Source organism: Mustela lutreola, chromosome 2, assembly GCF_030435805.1.
Source record: "Mustela lutreola isolate mMusLut2 chromosome 2, mMusLut2.pri, whole genome shotgun sequence".
Classification (NCBI taxonomy): domain Eukaryota; kingdom Metazoa; phylum Chordata; class Mammalia; order Carnivora; family Mustelidae; genus Mustela; species Mustela lutreola.
In genome coordinates, this window is record NC_081291.1 from 91,713,212 (window position 1) to 91,731,388 (window position 18,177).

Genomic DNA, 18,177 nt, shown 5'->3' on the forward strand with positions numbered 1-18,177 from the left:
AAAAAATGCCTTCAGGTGACTGCTACAAACGAAGAATCCCTTTCAACACAATTTTAGGATATTAAAAGTGAGAAACTACATGACTTGCACAGCACTAAGCAGCTTGATCTCCTCCAACTGAAGAGCAGCCACACTGGCTCAGAGATACATCCCATCTACACTGGCTCAGAATGCAATCAAGAGGATTTCCTCATCTTTGTTGTTTGCATTTATAATATACCCTGAGGCTGCTTCTAGACCCTGAGTTAGCAAATTTTTTTTATAAAGGACCAGATAGTACATTGCTTTGGTTTTGTAATGAGGTCTTTGTCACATATTCTTCTGTTTTGTGTTTGTTTTCTTTTTTTTATAATCCTTTAAAGAAATGTAAAAACTAGTCAAAACTTCAAGCTTCCCTTTGCTGACCCAGGCCTACACTATTTCAAGGTTAAGTTTTCTCCCCGTCAGGGCTCTGGTTACCAGCTACAGAGATGATAAGTGGTCCACCATAGCTCCGTTCTGCTGTTTGACCTTTAGTGTTCAATTTTGAAGTATGCCAGAATTTTTAGGAAAACACATGTCTGGTAGAAATGCTAATATTAAAATATACTATAACACATTTTAACTATTTCACATTAAGGCTATGTGACAATATAATTTTTAATTTCATAATAAAAGCACAACACACTATATAACAAAGATATGATTACAACTCAGCAAACCTAATGAAAATAAAATTACTTGCACTATGTTAACAAAATTATTCATTACAATGAATCATAAAATTATTTACCTGAGAACTTCTATTTCTTCTGCTGTATATCTCTGTCCCTGTGCATCACATGACTGTGGACTTATAAAGGGTTGAGGTCTTTCCAGGAAAGGACTAGTCCCTAGAGGAAAATGTGCTCTTGTTGGAGGTGGCTTTGGTTTGATATTTGTTGACTTGATTTTGCATAATGGTTTTGTTAAAGGCTCACTCAATGCTTCTGCTCTGTAACAGAAAGAGGTACAGAAAAACTGTTCTAGTTTTTCTTCTCACATTTAAGTTTTCCAGAAAATAAAACTTATTTCAAGAACCAGTCAAGCTCTCCTAATGTAAAATTAGTATAGAAGATTCATACATATCAATCAGCAGTTCACTTCTTAAGCTACTTCCAAAAATAAGTATTTCACAACTGATCTACAGCAATTGATAATATTGCTGCTAACATTAATTTAGCACAAACTGCATGTCAGAAACTATGGAAGGTAAGGGGATACAAGAAAGTATAAAATGCAATCTCTGCTCTTAAGGTGTTCACAGTTTTGAGGGGGAAAGAAAGACAACTGCATCTAAAGTGACAGATGCCAGAAGTACTGTATGTGAGTAACCATACAGGCAGATGGTATTAACTTAATGACGAAGAAAAGAGAGTCAGGGGAGGTTATTCTGAATCGATGCTTGAGCTGCAGAGAAGTTCATCTGGGGAGTAAGGGAGCATTCTAAGTAGAGAAGAGCATGTGCACAAGTATGAAACAGCATAGCGAGTTAAGATAACTTCAAAAAAAAAAAAAAAGGATGAAGGCCCTATGAAAAGTACAAACAAGAGGCAGAAGGAGAGGGGACCAGGGGAAAAAGTTGATCATGGAATGTCTCACATGATATTCAAGGGGATTTTGGCTTTGTTTTGTCAAAGGTTCAGTAAGCTAAAAAACAGAAGTTCTTAACTTGAGGTCCACATATGAACTCCAGGAATCTTGTGAACACTTTTGAAATTACATAAAATGCACCCAAAAGAAATTTTATGTACCTTTCTCCTAGAAAGACCACCCATAATTTTGAACAGACCCTCAGAGGAGCCAATGACTGACCCACCCCTCTGTGTTAAGTAAGGATGCACTCAGAGGCTACTGGATGGGTTATCCACATAGGTAATAAACATCACTTCTGAATCTGACTAGGGAATAAAGTGAAAATGGACATGATGACTATGTGTCAAGTGCCCATATCCTCATGAATCTGGAGAGACAAACTAAATGTTAGATGACAATGAAAAGGAAGGATGACTGTTAAACCTCAATTTTAAAAAAAAGGACTAGAGGTGCTACAGTTACCAGGCCAGACTCTCAAAAGGAGGTAATTTTATTAATTCACACTATAACTAAAAATGCAATTTCCATCTTTTTCCTTCACATGTAACACCCTTTAAGAGGTGTAATTCTCTTGTGCAAATCTGTTCATTCTCAAATACCTACTGAACACATACGGTATGTCTGGTACTCTGCTAGGTGGTTACAGCATTGACCAAAACAGACAAATTTCTCTGCACTCACAAAGTTTAAATGGATGGTTGGGGGTTCAAAGGGACACAGATATTAATAACAAACATGATAAACTGGTAACTTTCATATACCTTAGAAAGTGGTTAAGAGCTTTGGGAAAGAATATTATTAGAATGGATTAAGTAGAAGGAAACTAGTGGAGGAGATTCTATTTTAAATAAAATGTTGAGGGCAGGCTTTTTTGAAAAGTTGACAATTTGAGCAAAGAGTTGAAGGAGCTACATACACTGTATAATTTAGGGTATGTGAATGGTTCAAGGCCAGCTCACTCTCAATTTCTCTACTTTTAATAGTAGCTCTGGAAGGCTTTCTGGAAGTTCTCCCCAGAAATCTGGTATTACACAACAGAAGGAAGTCTTCCACTTCAAATATAATCATTGCTTTACACATAGCAAAAACTAAATAAAACAGGTCTTGGCTGATCTGTTATTTCTTGAGTTTAAAATAGGGAACTAGAGAGGAATAAATTCACCCAGAGGAAGAAGGTAGACTTGCTCTAGATCTCAGCTTGGAGATGGAGGTTTGTCACTATTAACTCTATGACATATTTAGAGAAATTTGTCAAATTTAAGTAAACACAGTATACTGCTATCCATGGATAAGAACTTGAGTGACCAAAACTCACCTATCTAGTGCCTGTCGAGCCAACTGTTTCAGTTTATTTTGCAGAGTTTTATCAGCAGTTTCATAAGACTTAAGAGAAAGAGAGACAGACATTCTGAAGCATAATTCTTTTCTTTGCTTGATCCATATTTCTAACAAAAAACTTATAATGCAATGTATTTCTTCAAATAATGAGAGAATAAACAAAGATGACAATTTGTTTTCATCCTTAAAGGTATATTTAAAATAGTGTTGAAAACTTCTCATTGAGGTAAACCTGAAGACCACATCATGTGATAAATGAACTACAATTTTAAGAACATGGTGCCATGGAAAAGCTGAGCAGCAGGAAACTGAGGAGACCAGCACTTACCTCAAAAACTCAGGCCAGATGGTTGAACAAAAAGGTAGTCCTCTGACAATACTGAGAACAACACTATCATTCCACCTCACATTCCTGTCAAATGCACTGCTCTTATGCACTAGATGACCCTAAACTTAGCTGTTCCAACCAGGGTCCTCAGGAAGCAGTAAAAGCCACTCAGCACATAGATTTCACATTGCAAATGAATAAAGCTCTTCCAAACCACTACCTTGCCCCCCCCCCCACTACCTTACTTTTTTAAATGTAAGAAATTTTTTAAAAAGGGGAAGGTTTATTCTAAATTCATAGATTTGTAATGAATTCCTCCTGTGATAATTTTAGGTATACAGGTTTAAATAGGTTAAAAAAAATAATACCTATAATTTAAAAAAACACTGCCTAATGACTCAATATTACTACTGTTAATTTTTTAAGGGATTAAAATCCATCATTAGTTTTCTATTCTTCATCATCTTTTAATGAAGAGTAACTTATATTTATGATACAATAATTATTTTTCTTTAAGGAATTGAATAAAATTCACTAGTAAGAGAAATTTCTTGGCATAATTCCACCAAATTTAACTACTAGCTATACATACGGTTTTCAGACAGAGATCTACGGCTTCAGTATACAATTCTATAGCATCTTCAACATTCCCTTTTTCATCTTCATCAAAAGCTTGCGTAACAAGGAAATGAGCACGTTCTAAGTCCAACTGATGTTTTGATTTCAAAGGATCAGCACTCTTTGACTGAACTAGGATGGAAGAAAGCCATACAGATATTACCTATATATGTATTTTTATACCCAGGAAACAAGACACCATTTTAATACATTCAAGACACTCTTTATAAAAACTTCATAATCCTTAAAAAATGACTCTCTCCTTTCTATCTGAATTTTAAGGCCTAAAAAAAGTCCCCACTTGTTCAACTCATCACACAAGGCACATAAGAGACCAAAATACCAAAAATGTATTATTAATTTTTAAAAAAATTAAAACATTTCCCCTGAATTTCTCTCCTTACCAGCACTTTCTTCATTTAAAAAAATAGAACACCAGTCCTCCTCCCCAAAAACTCCACTCCCAAAAACAAAACAAAAAAAAACTTAAAAAATCTTAAGCCTAAAGAAACTCAATTATGTTTTAAGGTAATTAAAAATTTTTTTCAGTACAGACAATTGTGTAATATAATATTCTAGGCCCTAATGATAAAGTTCCTGTTGTTTCCTATTCATCTGAGTCTAGATTAAATAACCAAATATATTTACTGCGATTATTTGAAATAAGTATTTGTTTTCAATATAAAGGTATATATCAACAAGGAACCTGTATCAAGAATATACAAAGATCTCGAATGGATAAAAAAGATGTAGTATATATATACAATGGAATACTATGCAGCCATCAAAAGAAATGAAATCTTGCCATTTGTGACAACATGGATGGAACTAGAGGGTATTATGCTTAGCGAAATAAGTCAATCGGATAAAGACAACTATCATATGATCTCCCTGATATGAGGAAGTGGAGATGCAATGTGGAGGGTTTGGGGGATAGGAAAAGAATAAATGAAACAAGACGGGATCGGGAGGGAGACAAACCATAAGAGACTCTTAATCTCGAAGAACAAACTGAGGGTTGCTGGGGGGAGGGGGGTTGGGAGAGGGTGGTGGGGTTATGGACATTGCGGGGTGTGTGTGTGCTGTAGTGAGTGCTATGAAGTGTGTAAACCTGGCGATTCACAGACCTGTACCCCGAGGCTAAAAATACATTATGTTTATAAAAATATATATATATATATGTATGTATGTGTATGTATATATATATATATATATATATATATAAAAAGATCTCTTACAACTGAACAATAAATAGACAATTCCAGTTTTGAAAATGAATGTGGTGAATAATCATATCAACTTGTGTCAACTTTACTAGGTACCCAGATACTTAGCCAGCCATGATTTCTAGGTATGTCTAAGAGAGTGATTCTGGGGGTGCCTGGGTGCCTCTGCCTTCCACTCAGGTCATGATCCCAGGGTCCTGGGATCGAGCCCCGCATTGGGCTCTCTGCTCAGCAGGGAGCCTGCTTCCCCCTCTCTCTCTGCCTGCCTCTCTGCCTACTTGTGATCTGTCTGTCTGTCAAATAAATAAATAAAATCTTAAGAAAAAAAAAAAAGAGAGTGAGTGATTTTGAATGAAATTAACCTTTGAAGTGGTAGTAAAAGCAGTCTGTCTTCCCTTATGTGGATGGGCATCATCTAATACACTGAGGGATGAACAGAGCAAAAAAACAGAGGAAGGAAAAATTTGCCCTCTCTGCCAGACTGCCCTTTTTTTTTTGGTCTTTTCCTCCCCTTGGCACTGGGTCTTATACTATCAACTACCGTGCTTCTCAGGCCTTTGGATTTGGACTAAATAAACTATATCACTGGCTTTCTTGGGTCGTTCCTATATGCAGACTGCAGAGTTTGGGACTTCTTAGCCTCCATGATGAGGTTCCATTATAAGCCAATTCCTTATATAAAATCTCTTTATATATATCCTACTGGTTCTTTTTCTCTAGAGAACCCTGACTTACATAATGGGCAAAGGGTCTATAAACCATTTTTGTGAAGAAGATATTCATATGGCCAATTGGCCCATGAGAAGATGCTCAACTACATTAGCCATCAGGGAAATGCATTTCAAAACCCAAGATGTCATCTTTAGACCCACTTGGGTGGCTAAAATGACAAAAGACAGGAAATAACAAAGATTGGTAAGAACATAAAGGAAATGAAACCTCCATATATTGTCGATGGAAATGTAAAATGGTGTTGCCACTTTGGAAAACAGTTCATGGTTTCTCAAAAAATTACACAACAACCTATACATATGACCCAGTGATTTCACTCCTGGGAATGTATCAAAGAGAACTAAAAACACATGTCCACAAAAAAATATATACAAATGTTAAAACAGTATTATTCATAACAGCCAAAAGGTGGAAACAAGCCAATGTCCATCAACAGATGAATGGACAAACAACATATGGTATGATGGCATTATTATTCAACCAGAGAAAGGAATGAAGTATTGATACCTACTACAACATGGATAAATCTTGAAAATATGGTGTTACATGAAAAAAGCAAACACGAAAGGCCACGAATTAGATGATTCTATTTACATGAAATGTCCGGAATAGGCAACTCCAGGGAGACAGAAAATAGGTTAGTGGCTGTTAAGACGATAGAGGGTGGGAGGAATGGGGAATGACTGCTAATGGATAAGAGGTTTCTTTTGGACAACAAAAATGTTCTAAAATTAGACACTGGTGATGGTAGCACAACTGTGAAAATATACTAAAAACCACTGAATTCTACACTCTAAAAAGGTGAATTTTATGGTACATGAATTATATCTCAATAAAGCTGCTATTAAAAAAAAAACAACTTGACATTTTGTGTCTTAAAGATATGGCGGTGATCTTCTAGAACTTTAACTCTCAGAAACACCTCTCTGAAGTTTATGTGCTAATCCCATTTACAAAATGAAGACACAAAATCTCAAGAACATTAAAATATCTAGCCCAGGGTTTCTCTGCCTCATACTACTGACATGTTGTATGAGGTTAGCTGCATAATTCTTTGCTGTAGACTGGCCTGTGCACTGGAGGATTTTTAGTAAGATCCCTGGCCTCACCCAAATGGATTCCATTGTCTACTTCCTACTTCTCCCTTTAAACCAAAAATCTCTCAAGGTGCAAAACTTTTCTCAGTTGAGAATGACTGATGTAGACTAAGGTTTTGTAGCTATAAGCTATAATTTAGATCTTTTAATTCTAAATCTTGAGCTCTTTATACAACACTGGTGCACTTCAAACTGTGTTACCCTTCCCCACCCAGAAATCAACTTAATTCTCAAGAGTCTATCCGCAAAGTTTGTTTTGAACATTGTCTGAAATGCTAATTAAAGAAACCATTTAATTATCTACAAATTATACCCTATAGGTTGAACACAGCAGGTCAAAAAGCTGGCAATACAATTAAGGCATGCTATGCTTTAAAAATCTTTCCTGAACTTTATTTCTGTTTCACTGACAAGTCTTTGTTCCTCAAGCGATTAGAGCTGTCACATTCTGTGCCTAAATATCACCTCTATAAATATCTTATTTATAAGTGTATTCGGCTGGGAAAATGGAGTTACTTTGAATTACATGGTATTCTGGATACCTGAATCAATACAACTTTCTATCATTTGAGGCCCTGCTACAAAGGCAGTTCACTTTTCAATACACCCAATTTCTGGGCACTGTCTTAAACTAAACTACCTCATCCTTAAAGGCATTGTCCTAACAAGAAATCCAGTGATGGAATCTACTTTTTCCTAACGATGTGCTTATAACTGCTCTTATCTACTCAGAAGGAGTGGTGAAAGTAGCACAAAGTCCACCAGGCAATGTTGAATGAAGAGCTCTCTAAGCTGCTTGTGGATTTATTATACAGCCACAGAAAAAAAAGGGTTAAAAAGAACTCTTAGAAAAACGCATTTCTAAAACAAAATGTCAGTAGGTAATGATTTTTTTCTTTTCTACCCATGTCAATAGCAAATTTTGACCGTAGCCACATACCTCTAACAAAACTGATCACTAAGCCTGTGTACTTGTTTCACAACATTTACCATGCTGTTTACCAAAATAAATACAAGTTGTTCCAGGTCTCTACTTACACAATGCTTTCCAAGATACAGTTTAAAAAAAGAATTTAGCTAAGGTCTTGAGGTTGAGGATACTGATATAGAAGAGACCATGAACATACTGCTGAAGTCATTAACACTAAAGAGAAGTAAAGACAACTGCTGAACAACGTGGGGGCTTAGAGGCACTGATGAAAATCTGCCTATAACTTCTGACTCCCCCAAAACTTAACTACTAATAGGCTACTACTGACTGGAAGCCTTACCAATAACACAAGTTGATGAACACATATTTTCTATATTATATACCGTATTCTTATGATAGAGTAAGCTAGACGAAAGAAAATATTAAGAAAATCATAAAGAAAGAATACAGTTACATTACTGTAAAAAATCTGGTGCCTAGGTGGTTCAGTCGGTTAAGTGGGTGCCTTCAGCTCCCATCACGATTCTGGGGTCCTGGGATGGAGCTCAATGATGGTGGGCTCCCTGCCCAGCCGGGAGTCTCTTTGTCCTTCTTCCTCTGCCCCTTCACATCCTTGTGTTCTCTCCCTCTCTCAAATAATAATAAATAAAATCTTAAAAAAAAAAAATCTCCATTTAAGTAGACCTGCACAGGTCAAATCCCTGTTGTTCAGGGTTAGCTGTAGTCATTCAATCTTAGTATCAGGGAACAGCATATGACAGATATTTAAAAAGTAGACTTTAACAGAGTCCTAACCCTGACTCTGACAATGATACAGTTTTAATGTATATAATTCACTATCTCTGCACCCCTGGGAAATTAGGAGATTAGACTATATTACTCATATGTATCACTTCTTTCCATACTATGGCTTTTAAAGACATGATTACCAAAAAAGGAATGAGCAGCAAGAGTGAAGACTGACATCCAAAGATGAAAATGAAAAAGAAAGAGAAACAGAAGGGACTAATACAAACACCATATGTCAACTATATTTCAATAATAAAAATTAAAAAAAAGAGAGAGAAACATGGGGGAAAGGAAGTGATGAGAGGAAGACCAAAAAAAAAAAAGACAAGTTTAGTACTCCTTTACTAACCTGCTGAATGCAAAGCCTGAACTCTTTCCAGATACTCATTTATTTTTTCTTGAATATGTTCTAGGCTTGATCCTGCCATTTCAGCATAAATTAAGGCTTGTGCAGCTTCCTAAAAAAAACAAAAACAAAAACAAAAGGAATCTAATAGATGAATTACAATTTGAATTTTCTCTACCACTTTCTAACTCACTATTGCTATCTATAAATTACAAAATAAGAACGTCTCTAAGACAGTACTGAGTGGGTTATATAACCCTCCAACAGCTTTTCTTCAGTTCTCAATATTCTCAATTTTCTCATACTGTAGAAAATGTACAAACTCAAATACAAGAGATTTTCTTAGAACAGCTTTAGCTCACATGAAATTTCCTGCTTTCCCTTTTCTTTATGCAATAGGTCAGACTTAGAATCATATAACTTGAAAATATGAATTGAACCTGAAAAGCATTAAGAACAGGTATATAACAATAATACTTGTTACTATTGGTTAATAATAATAAAGAGTCAATTAGTGATAACATTAAATAAAATTAAATTAAATGCCAAAGGAAGATTATATGAAATTATAAAGGTTAGGGTGCCTGGCTGGCTCAGTTAGTACAGTATGTGACTCTTGATCGCAAGATTGTTAAGTCTGAGGCTCATGTTGAGTGTAGAGACTAAAAATAAAGTAAAAAAAATTGTAAAGGTTAAATATCTCACAGCGAGAAGAAAATCTTTTTCTCCACAGAAAATATTTCCAAAGGGTGACACATTTTAAAGCAGATTTCAGTTGTATGAAATCAACTTATTTTAATTAAGAAAACCTGAATTCATCGTCCAGTTTTTCTAATACTCCCACAGCCAGTTAGGCTGTGGCTAGTGAGGAAAGCCTCACTCTCCCCATCACCATTCCAGAATAACAGCTTATCAAGTTGCAGCGAGAAGGACCAAAGAGATTTCTCCAAAGTAACACCACCTTCTCAGCAATAACCTAAGCATGAATACTTCACAGAGGCTGATACCTAATTGTCTGGATCCAAAGAAGCCAGTCATCTGCTGGATATCCAACCTTTTTTAATCCAGTTGTTAGATCAGGAGTTGTTTCACGAACTTAACAAAATCAGTAAAGAGTCTGATATTGAATGAAATTAAATGAAAAGAAAATTCACTGAAAGGCTGTGGGAGTAGGAAAGATGATATTCTCAGATTCTGTAACTCAGACATTTCATGGGAGGAAAATATAACTTTACACGTAAACATTAAATATTTTATCTTAAAAAATACTTTATCTTATGTACTATTATTATCTAAATACTGATTGTGTGTGTGTGTATTTTTCACACCTCCATTTACATCCTGCATGTAAATACGGACATTCAAATAATTATCTTGCTTTAAAGAAATAAAGCCAACTAAAAAATTTGTTGATATCAGTTTTATTTTACTCATTTAATTTATATTTGAAAATGGCAATTAAGGAATCCCTCATAGAACAGTAATGAAGACCAAAAATGCTAAAGATGTGGTAAAGTTTATATAAACAGTTCCTAGAAACACAACCACTTTTCTGACTTTCTCAAGAATAAAAAAAAATCTTCCTAATGACATGCATGCAATCGCAGAGCACAACAAGAGGCACTGCCTAGTATTTTCTTTTGCTTTACACAAAGATATTTTATATGGCACTATTTTAACCTATGAATATTTGTCAGTTATTTCACAAAACTCAATCACATAGAATTTTAAAATACTACCTTCATGAAACCTTCCTCAAAAAGTCCAAAAGAAATGATTCTGAAACACCCAAAAGTCTCTAAATATAGATTATAAAATGAAGGCAACATAATCATCTGAGAAAAACAAATCATACATTATCGACAGCATATACGTTTATGTAAACAACAACAACAAAACACTCCACTCTGCTATTATCAAAGCCGGACTTTCCTTCTTTAAAAAGAAAAAAAAAGGAGGTGGGGGTAAAATATCACGAGGACACAGCTACCTCCACCAGGAAGCAACGGACATAGTTCCAGCTGGAGGGGTTTATTTGCAAATCCGCAGGACTGGCGAGCAGAGAGGACTGTGGAAGATCATATTTTTTAATAATTCCGCCCCCAATATCTTAGTCAAAAGAAACAGCCAAGAAATGTGAAAAGCATTAGTTATAAATATATTAATCAGATCAGTACCTACGATGCTGAAAAAATCAGAATGAGCCCGATGCCCATTAATGTGTAAATAAATTATAGTGCATTCACGTAATGGAAGTACTGCACATCTATTTGCAACTTCAGTGAGTCTTTAAAAGCTCAAATACAAAGAAAAGTTAAAAATCGTATAAACGGGGGATGCCTGAGTGGCTCAGTCGGTTAAGCGGCTGCCGTCGGCTCAGGTCATGATCTCAGGGTCCTGGGATCGAGTCCCACATCGGGCTCCTTGCTCTGCAGGGAGCCTGCTTCCTCCCTATGCCTCCTCCTGCCACTCTGCCTGCCTGTACTCTCTCTAGCTCTCTGACAAATAAATAAAATCTTTTAAAAAATCGTATAAACGGTACAATCCAAGCTTGACTTACGTAAAGAAAAGTTGAATCACTATGCTGTTCCCTCGAAACTAATGTACTATTCTGTGTCAACTATGCTCAAATTTTTTCAAAGCTGCGTATGTAAATACGCGTAGAAAAACAAGCACCGCTGTATTAAATTCCAAGAGACGTGTTATTTTTTTCCTAAACTTTCTTTTCTTCAGCGAACGTGCATTTTTTTAGTGTGTATCAGAACCACTTCCTACAAGCCATAAATCAGAGCCAAGTGACCGCGAGAATTAGCCACTAACTACCCATACCTAACGACTGCTGTCCTAAGTAGCTCAGCGGTGGACAGCTGCCATTCGAGACTGTAACCAGAGAAGTGGTGGCTCCCAAGCCGCGACCAAACCTCCCCACCGCCGCAGGAGCCGGGTCGCCTCTCCCCTGAAGAGGAGAGCAGCAGAGCAGGAAGGAAGAAAAGCAAAGCCCAGCAGGCCTGGCCGCCGCCGCACCTGGACCCGCCCCCTGGCCTCTCCGACAGCGCAGCAGTCCTCCGCCCTACCTTGTAGTAAAACACCGCCTCGGAGTAGCGACCTTCTTGGTCGCGCTGCACCGCCAGCCGGGCGAACTGCACAGCGTCCCGCTCCAGCGCCGTAGCGTCCATGGCGTCGAGTGCCCGCACCGGCGGAGAGAAGGAAAGCAGGCCTGACGCACGAAGGCTCTTCACCGACCGCGGCACCGCCGGGAGGCGGATCCGAGAACGCCGCGAAAAGAGCAGCAAAGTTTATTTTCGGTGGCTGAGGGAAGGAAGCGGGCCTTCCCGGCCAGGGCCCGCCGCAGCGCAGCGCCTCTACAGCGCCGCTCCGGCTCCTGGCCTGTGGGGCCGTCCCCCATCCCGGCAACCGCATTCCCCCGCCCCGCCCCGCCCACCGGCTCCACTGCGCAGTCGCAGCCTGCTCTTCGGGTGTTTCTCGGGAGACGGGGCGGCAAAGGCGGGCTGGTGGGAGTACGAGAGTGATGGGAGGGGCCTGGCCTGCCGGGTGCCGGCGCGCACGTGATCGCCATGACTCCCGGGATTGGGTAGGCGAGAGCAGAGTCAAGTCCGAGCAGCCGACCTCTCCGCGGTTTGCGCGGACGTGGCAAAGCGGTCGGCAGGGGCTGTGACTCCCAACACCTGACGGAGGCGGCGCCTGCGCCTTGCGGAGCCGTTGTTTCTGTTGTGTTTAAAGGGCAGGTATAAAGCGCCGAGGAATAACACTTTTCATCTGGACTGACTTTGAGAAGTAGGGGAGTAAAATAAGGATGTAAGATTCTTTCACGATACCCTTAAATAACATTTATTTCCCACAAATTAGATCGTAACCTTATACACCTCTGCCTCCCCAGTATATGGTATTAATTAAATTGTCAGCAAACAAGGTAATATATTTTCACTTGTACTTATCCTTTGGTTAACTTAATGTTATTATAATTAACCATTTAATTAGGTGATTGTTTAATATCTTTTCCCCTTAAAACTCTGAATTCAGCAATAATAAAAATGAACTAGTGATAGGCTCCACAATATGGCTGAAAGTCAATTGAATCATGAGACCTCAAAGCAGAAAGACATAGAGTACATACTGCATAATTCTGTTTATAAGAAACACTGTTAAAGACAAATCTAACCAGTGATGTTAGAGATCAGATCAATGGTTGAGGAGGGATACAAGGGAAACTTTTGTGGTAAGAGATATGTTTTATGTCTTGGTGATGATGCCAAAATATATACATTTGTGGAAACCCGTTAAATTCTACGTTTTTAAAAGATTTTTATTTTTATTGAATTTTTAAAAGATTTTTTTAAAAAATTGAGAGAGAGAGGGACGTGAGAGGAAAGAGCACAGGGATGGAGTGAGCGGGAGGGGGATGAATCTCAAGAAGATTCCCGCCTAAGCTGGAAGGCAGAGCTTGATCTCACACAGCCCCCCGCCACCCCACCCCCCCAGGGTCATGACTCCAGCAGAAAACAAGAGTCAGTGACCCAACTGACCAGCTTTCCAGGTGCTTCTAGACTCCACATTTTAAATTTGTGATTTAATTTTTTCTTAATGGTACCTTAAAAATTTTTTATTTTAGTCATGGTCTGTATTTATTCATTTATTTATTTATTTATTGTAAAAGATTTTATTTATTTATTTATTTGACGGAGAAATGGAGAGAGCACAAGCAGGCAGAGCAGCAGAGGGAGAGGGAGAAGCAGGCTCCTCACTGAGCAGGGAGCCCAACTCGGGGCTCCATCCCAGGAACCTGGGATCATGACCCCAGCCCAAGACAGTTGCCCAACCAACTGAGCCACTCAGGCACCCCCATGGTCTGTATTTAAATGGGAGTCTCATTTCTTAGTTTCTTTAACCCCTCACATTTAGTGAAATTAATAACAACTGTCTAACTGAACTGTTATATAAAAAAACAAACACAAGAATCTGACTTTGTGCCTGGTACAAAGATAGTTCTCATCAATAGCTATGATAGTTTTATAAGAGAAGCAGGGATGGTTTCTGTCTTTACCAGTGTTATGCTAGTATTGAATTCGAGCCTTGGTCCAGAGCAGGTGTTCAGTATTTTAAAACATGAATGAGGGAACTCTCCTACTAAATATATACAATGTGCCCTCTGCCATCTCCATTCTGAAGAATGAGATACAAATTCCTTAACACAGATTAGAAAGTCCTTCAGAAGATAAACTGAGGCCATATTCCCAAAGCATTTATGGTCACTCTATCCCACAAACTGACCGCAAGCTAGCACAGACAAATGCAGGTTAACTTTTAAGAGGATTTCTAAGTCTGTTGTTCTTCCTTTCGTTACAGCTTATGGAATTCCTAGTCCATCTTGAAGGAAGCCTTTTCTAGCACTCCTACCTAGTTCTGATAGCTTCCCACACTTATTAATTTATTCCCTATACATTTAATCCTATTCCTTATTCTTTTATTCAATGACATTGGACACCTATTTGGTGCCAGGCACAGAGCTACACATTGAAGACACAAAGACAAGAGAGAGTGAGATAAGGCAGGGTAAAAGGAAGTTGAAGCTTCAAAACATCTGCAGTCTCAACAAAATGGAGTTTTATGGAGTTTTCTAACACATGAACAGAGTAAATGTCTTCATGTGCTCCAGTCTTCTTTATCTCAGTAGTGTTGCAGAGTGCACAGATCTTGCACATCATTGAATACATTTATCCCTAAGCATTTCATATTTTTATACTACTCTAAACTCCACTGCCTAGTTACAATTTTTTTTGATAATATATAGGAATAAAATTGGTATTTATATATTGACCTTGGATTGGGTAATCACCAATTATCCAGAAAATCCTTTTTCTTTGTTTTTATTATTTTTTACTTTAAAATTGTAATTTAATTAATTAACATATAATGTATTATTCATTTCAGAGATACAAGTCTGTGACTCATCAGTCTTATATAATATCCAGTGCTCATTACATCACACACCTGCCTTAATGTCCATCAATAAATTACCCTATGCCCCCACCCTTCTCCCCTCCAGCAACCCTCAGTTTGTTTCCTATGATTAAGAGTTTCTTATGGTTTATCTCCCTCTCTGGTTTTGTTTTGTTTTATTTTTTCTCCTCTTCTCCTATGATCCTCTGTTTTGTTTCTTAAATTCCACATATCAATGAGATCATAAGATAAATTATCTTTCTCTGATTGACTTATTTCAGTTAACGTAATACCCTCTAGTTTTATCCATGTTGTTGCAAATGGCAAGATTTCTTTTTTTCATGGCTGCGTAATATTCCTGTGTGTGTGTGTGTGTGTGTGTGTGTGTGTACACATCTTCTTTATCCATTCATCTATTGATGGACATCTGGGCTCTTTCCAAAGTATGGCTATTGCGGACATTGCTGCTATAAACATTGGGGAGCAGGTCCTCCTTTGCATCACTATTTTTGTATCCTTTGAGTAAATACCTAGTAGGGCAATTGCTGGGTCATAGGGTAGCTCTATTTTTAACTTTATTGAAGAAACTCCATACTGTTTTCCAGAGTGGCTGTATCAGCTTGCATTCCTAACAGCAGTGTAAATTGTTCCCTTTCTTCCACATCCTCACCAACATTTGTTGTTTCTCAACTTGTTAATTTTAGCCATTCTGACTGGAATGAGGTGGTATTTCATTGTCGTTTCGATTGTATTTCTCTGATGCCAAGTGATGTTTTCATTTCATTTTCATTTTCATTTTGCGGAGTGATTTTTTTTTCATGTGTCTGTTGGCCATTTGGATGTTTTCTTTACAGAAATGTCTGTTTATGTCTTCTGACCTTTTCTTTCTTCTTCTTTTTTTTTAACAGAGAGAGAGAGAGAGATCACAGGTAGGCAGAGAGGCAGGCAGAGAGAGTGGGGGAAGCAGGCTCCCTGCTGAGCAGAAAGCCCGATGTGGGGCTCGATCCCAGGACCCTGAGATCATGACCTGAGCCGAAGGCAGAGGCTTTAACCCACTGAGCCACCCAGGCGCCACCTGACCATTTCTTGATTGGATATTTGTTCTTTGAGTGTTGAGGTTGATAAGTTCTTTATAGATTTTGGATATTAGCCTTTATCTAATATGTTATTGAAAATGTCTTCTCCCATTCTGTGGGTTGCCGTTTAGTTTTGTGGACTGTTTCCTTTGCTGTAGAAAAGCTTTTTATCTTGATGAATTTCCAATATTTCATCTTTATTTTTGTTTCTTTGCTTTTGGAGATGTGAGTAGCAAGAAATTGTTGTGGCCAAGGTCAGAGAGTTTGTGCCTGTGTTCTCCTCTAGGATTTTGATGGATTCCTGTCTCACATTGAGCTCTTTCATCAGTTTGGAGTCTATTTTTGTGTATGATATAGAGAAATGGTCCAGCTTCATTCTTCTGCATGTTTCTGTCCAATTTTCCCAATAGCACTTGTTGAAGAGATTATCTTTTTTCCATTGGATATTCTTTTCTGTTTTGTCAAAGATTAATTGACCATGGAGTTAAGGATCCATTTCTGGGTTTTCCATTCTGTTCCATTGATCAATGTGTCTGTTTTTGTATCAATACCATACTGTCTTGATGATTACATCTTTGTAATAGAGCTTGAAGTCTAGAATTCTGATGCCACCAGTTTTTGTTTCCTTTTTCAACATTCCTTTTGCTATTCAGAGTCTTTTCTGGTTCCATTCGAATTTTAGGATTCTTTTTTCCAGCTCTGTGAAAAAAGTTGATAGTATTTTGATAGGGATTGCATTGAATGTGTAGATGCTCTAGGTAGCATAGACATTTTCACAGTATTTGTTCTTTCAGTCCATGAGCATGGAATGTTTTTTCCATTTCCTTGTGTTCTTCCTCAATTTCTTTCATGAGTGTTCTATAGTTTTCTGAGTGCAGATCCTTTGCCTCTTAGGTGGCTTTATTCCTAGGTATCTTATGGTTTTGGGTACAATTGTAAATGGGATTGACTTCTTACTTTCTCTTTCTTCTCTCTTGTTATTTGTGTATAGAAATGCAACTGATTTCTGTGCATTAATTTTATGTACTGCCACTTTGCTGAATTCCTGTATATGTTCTAGCAATTTGGGGGTGGAGTCTTTTGGGGTTTCCATCTAGAATATTATGTCTGCAAAAAGTGAGAGTTTGACTTCTTTGCCAATTAGGATGCCTTTTACTTCTTTTTGTTATCTGATTGCTGAGGCTAGGATTTCTAGTACCATGTTGAACAGCAGTGGTGATGGTGGACATCCCTGCTGTGTTCTGAATGATATTGTTAGATCTTGTTGGGTAGATCCTTTAATTATGATACAGTGCCCGTTCTCATCTCTTATTACAGTTTATGGTTATTTTGGTTTAAAATCTAATTTGTCTCATATAAGAATTGGCACTTGAACTTTCTTTTGATGTCCATTAGCATGGTAAATTATTTTCCACCCCCTCACTTTAAATCTGGAGTTGTCTTTGGGTCTAAAATGAATCTCTTGTAGATAGCACATCAATGGGTCTTGCTTTTTTTAATCCAATCTGATACTCTGTGTCTTTTGATTGGGTCATGTAGCCCATTTATATTCAGAGTGAGTATTGAAAAATATGAATTTACTGCCATTTTATTGCCTGTAAAGTAACTATTACTGTATATTTTCTCTGTTCCTTTCTGGTCTGTGTTACTTTTGGGCTGTCTCTTTACTTAGAGGATCCCTTTTAATATTTCTTGTAGGACTAGTTTGGTGATTGCAAATTCTTTTAGTTTCTGTTTGTCCTGGAAGCTTTCTATCTCACCTTCTATTTTTGATGACATTCTTGCAGAATAAAGTATGTGTGACTGTGTATTTTTCTCATTTAATGCCCTGAATATATATCAGGCCAGTCCTTTCTGACCTGCCAGTCTCTGTGGATAGGTCTGCTGCCAATCTAATGTTTCTACCCCCTGTAAGTTACAGTTCTCTTGTCCCAAGCTGCTTTCTTGATTTTCTCTGAGATTTGTAAGTTTCACTATTAAATATTGGGGTGTTGAACTATTTGTATTGATTTTGAGGGGATTTCTCTGTGCCTCCTGGATTTTGGTGCCTGTTTCCTTCCCCATATTAGGGAAGTTCTCCACTATAATTTGCTCCAATGTACCTTCTGCCCCTCTCTCTTTCTT

The 18,177-nt window shown here is 37.7% G+C and overlaps 1 protein-coding gene across 2 annotated transcripts in view; it reads right to left on the reverse strand.

Moving 5' to 3' along the window:
* The window catches only part of CAPN7 (calpain 7), a 42,243-nt gene extending 29,794 nt beyond the window's left edge, over nucleotides 1-12,449 (reverse strand). The window contains exons 1-5 of one of the 2 annotated variants that reach the window (XM_059162577.1): nucleotides 12,094-12,449; nucleotides 9,023-9,131; nucleotides 3,873-4,030; nucleotides 2,930-2,997; nucleotides 773-973 (exon numbers count right to left, since the gene is read on the reverse strand). In XM_059162577.1, coding sequence (XP_059018560.1) covers nucleotides 773-973; nucleotides 2,930-2,997; nucleotides 3,873-4,030; nucleotides 9,023-9,131; nucleotides 12,094-12,195 — 638 coding nt within the window. In that variant the 5' untranslated portion in view covers nucleotides 12,196-12,449. The remainder of the gene's footprint in view (nucleotides 1-772; nucleotides 974-2,929; nucleotides 2,998-3,872; nucleotides 4,031-9,022; nucleotides 9,132-12,093) is intronic. The other variant, XM_059162576.1, reaches the window with a different exon arrangement.
* Between the last annotated feature and the right edge of the window lie 5,728 nt (nucleotides 12,450-18,177).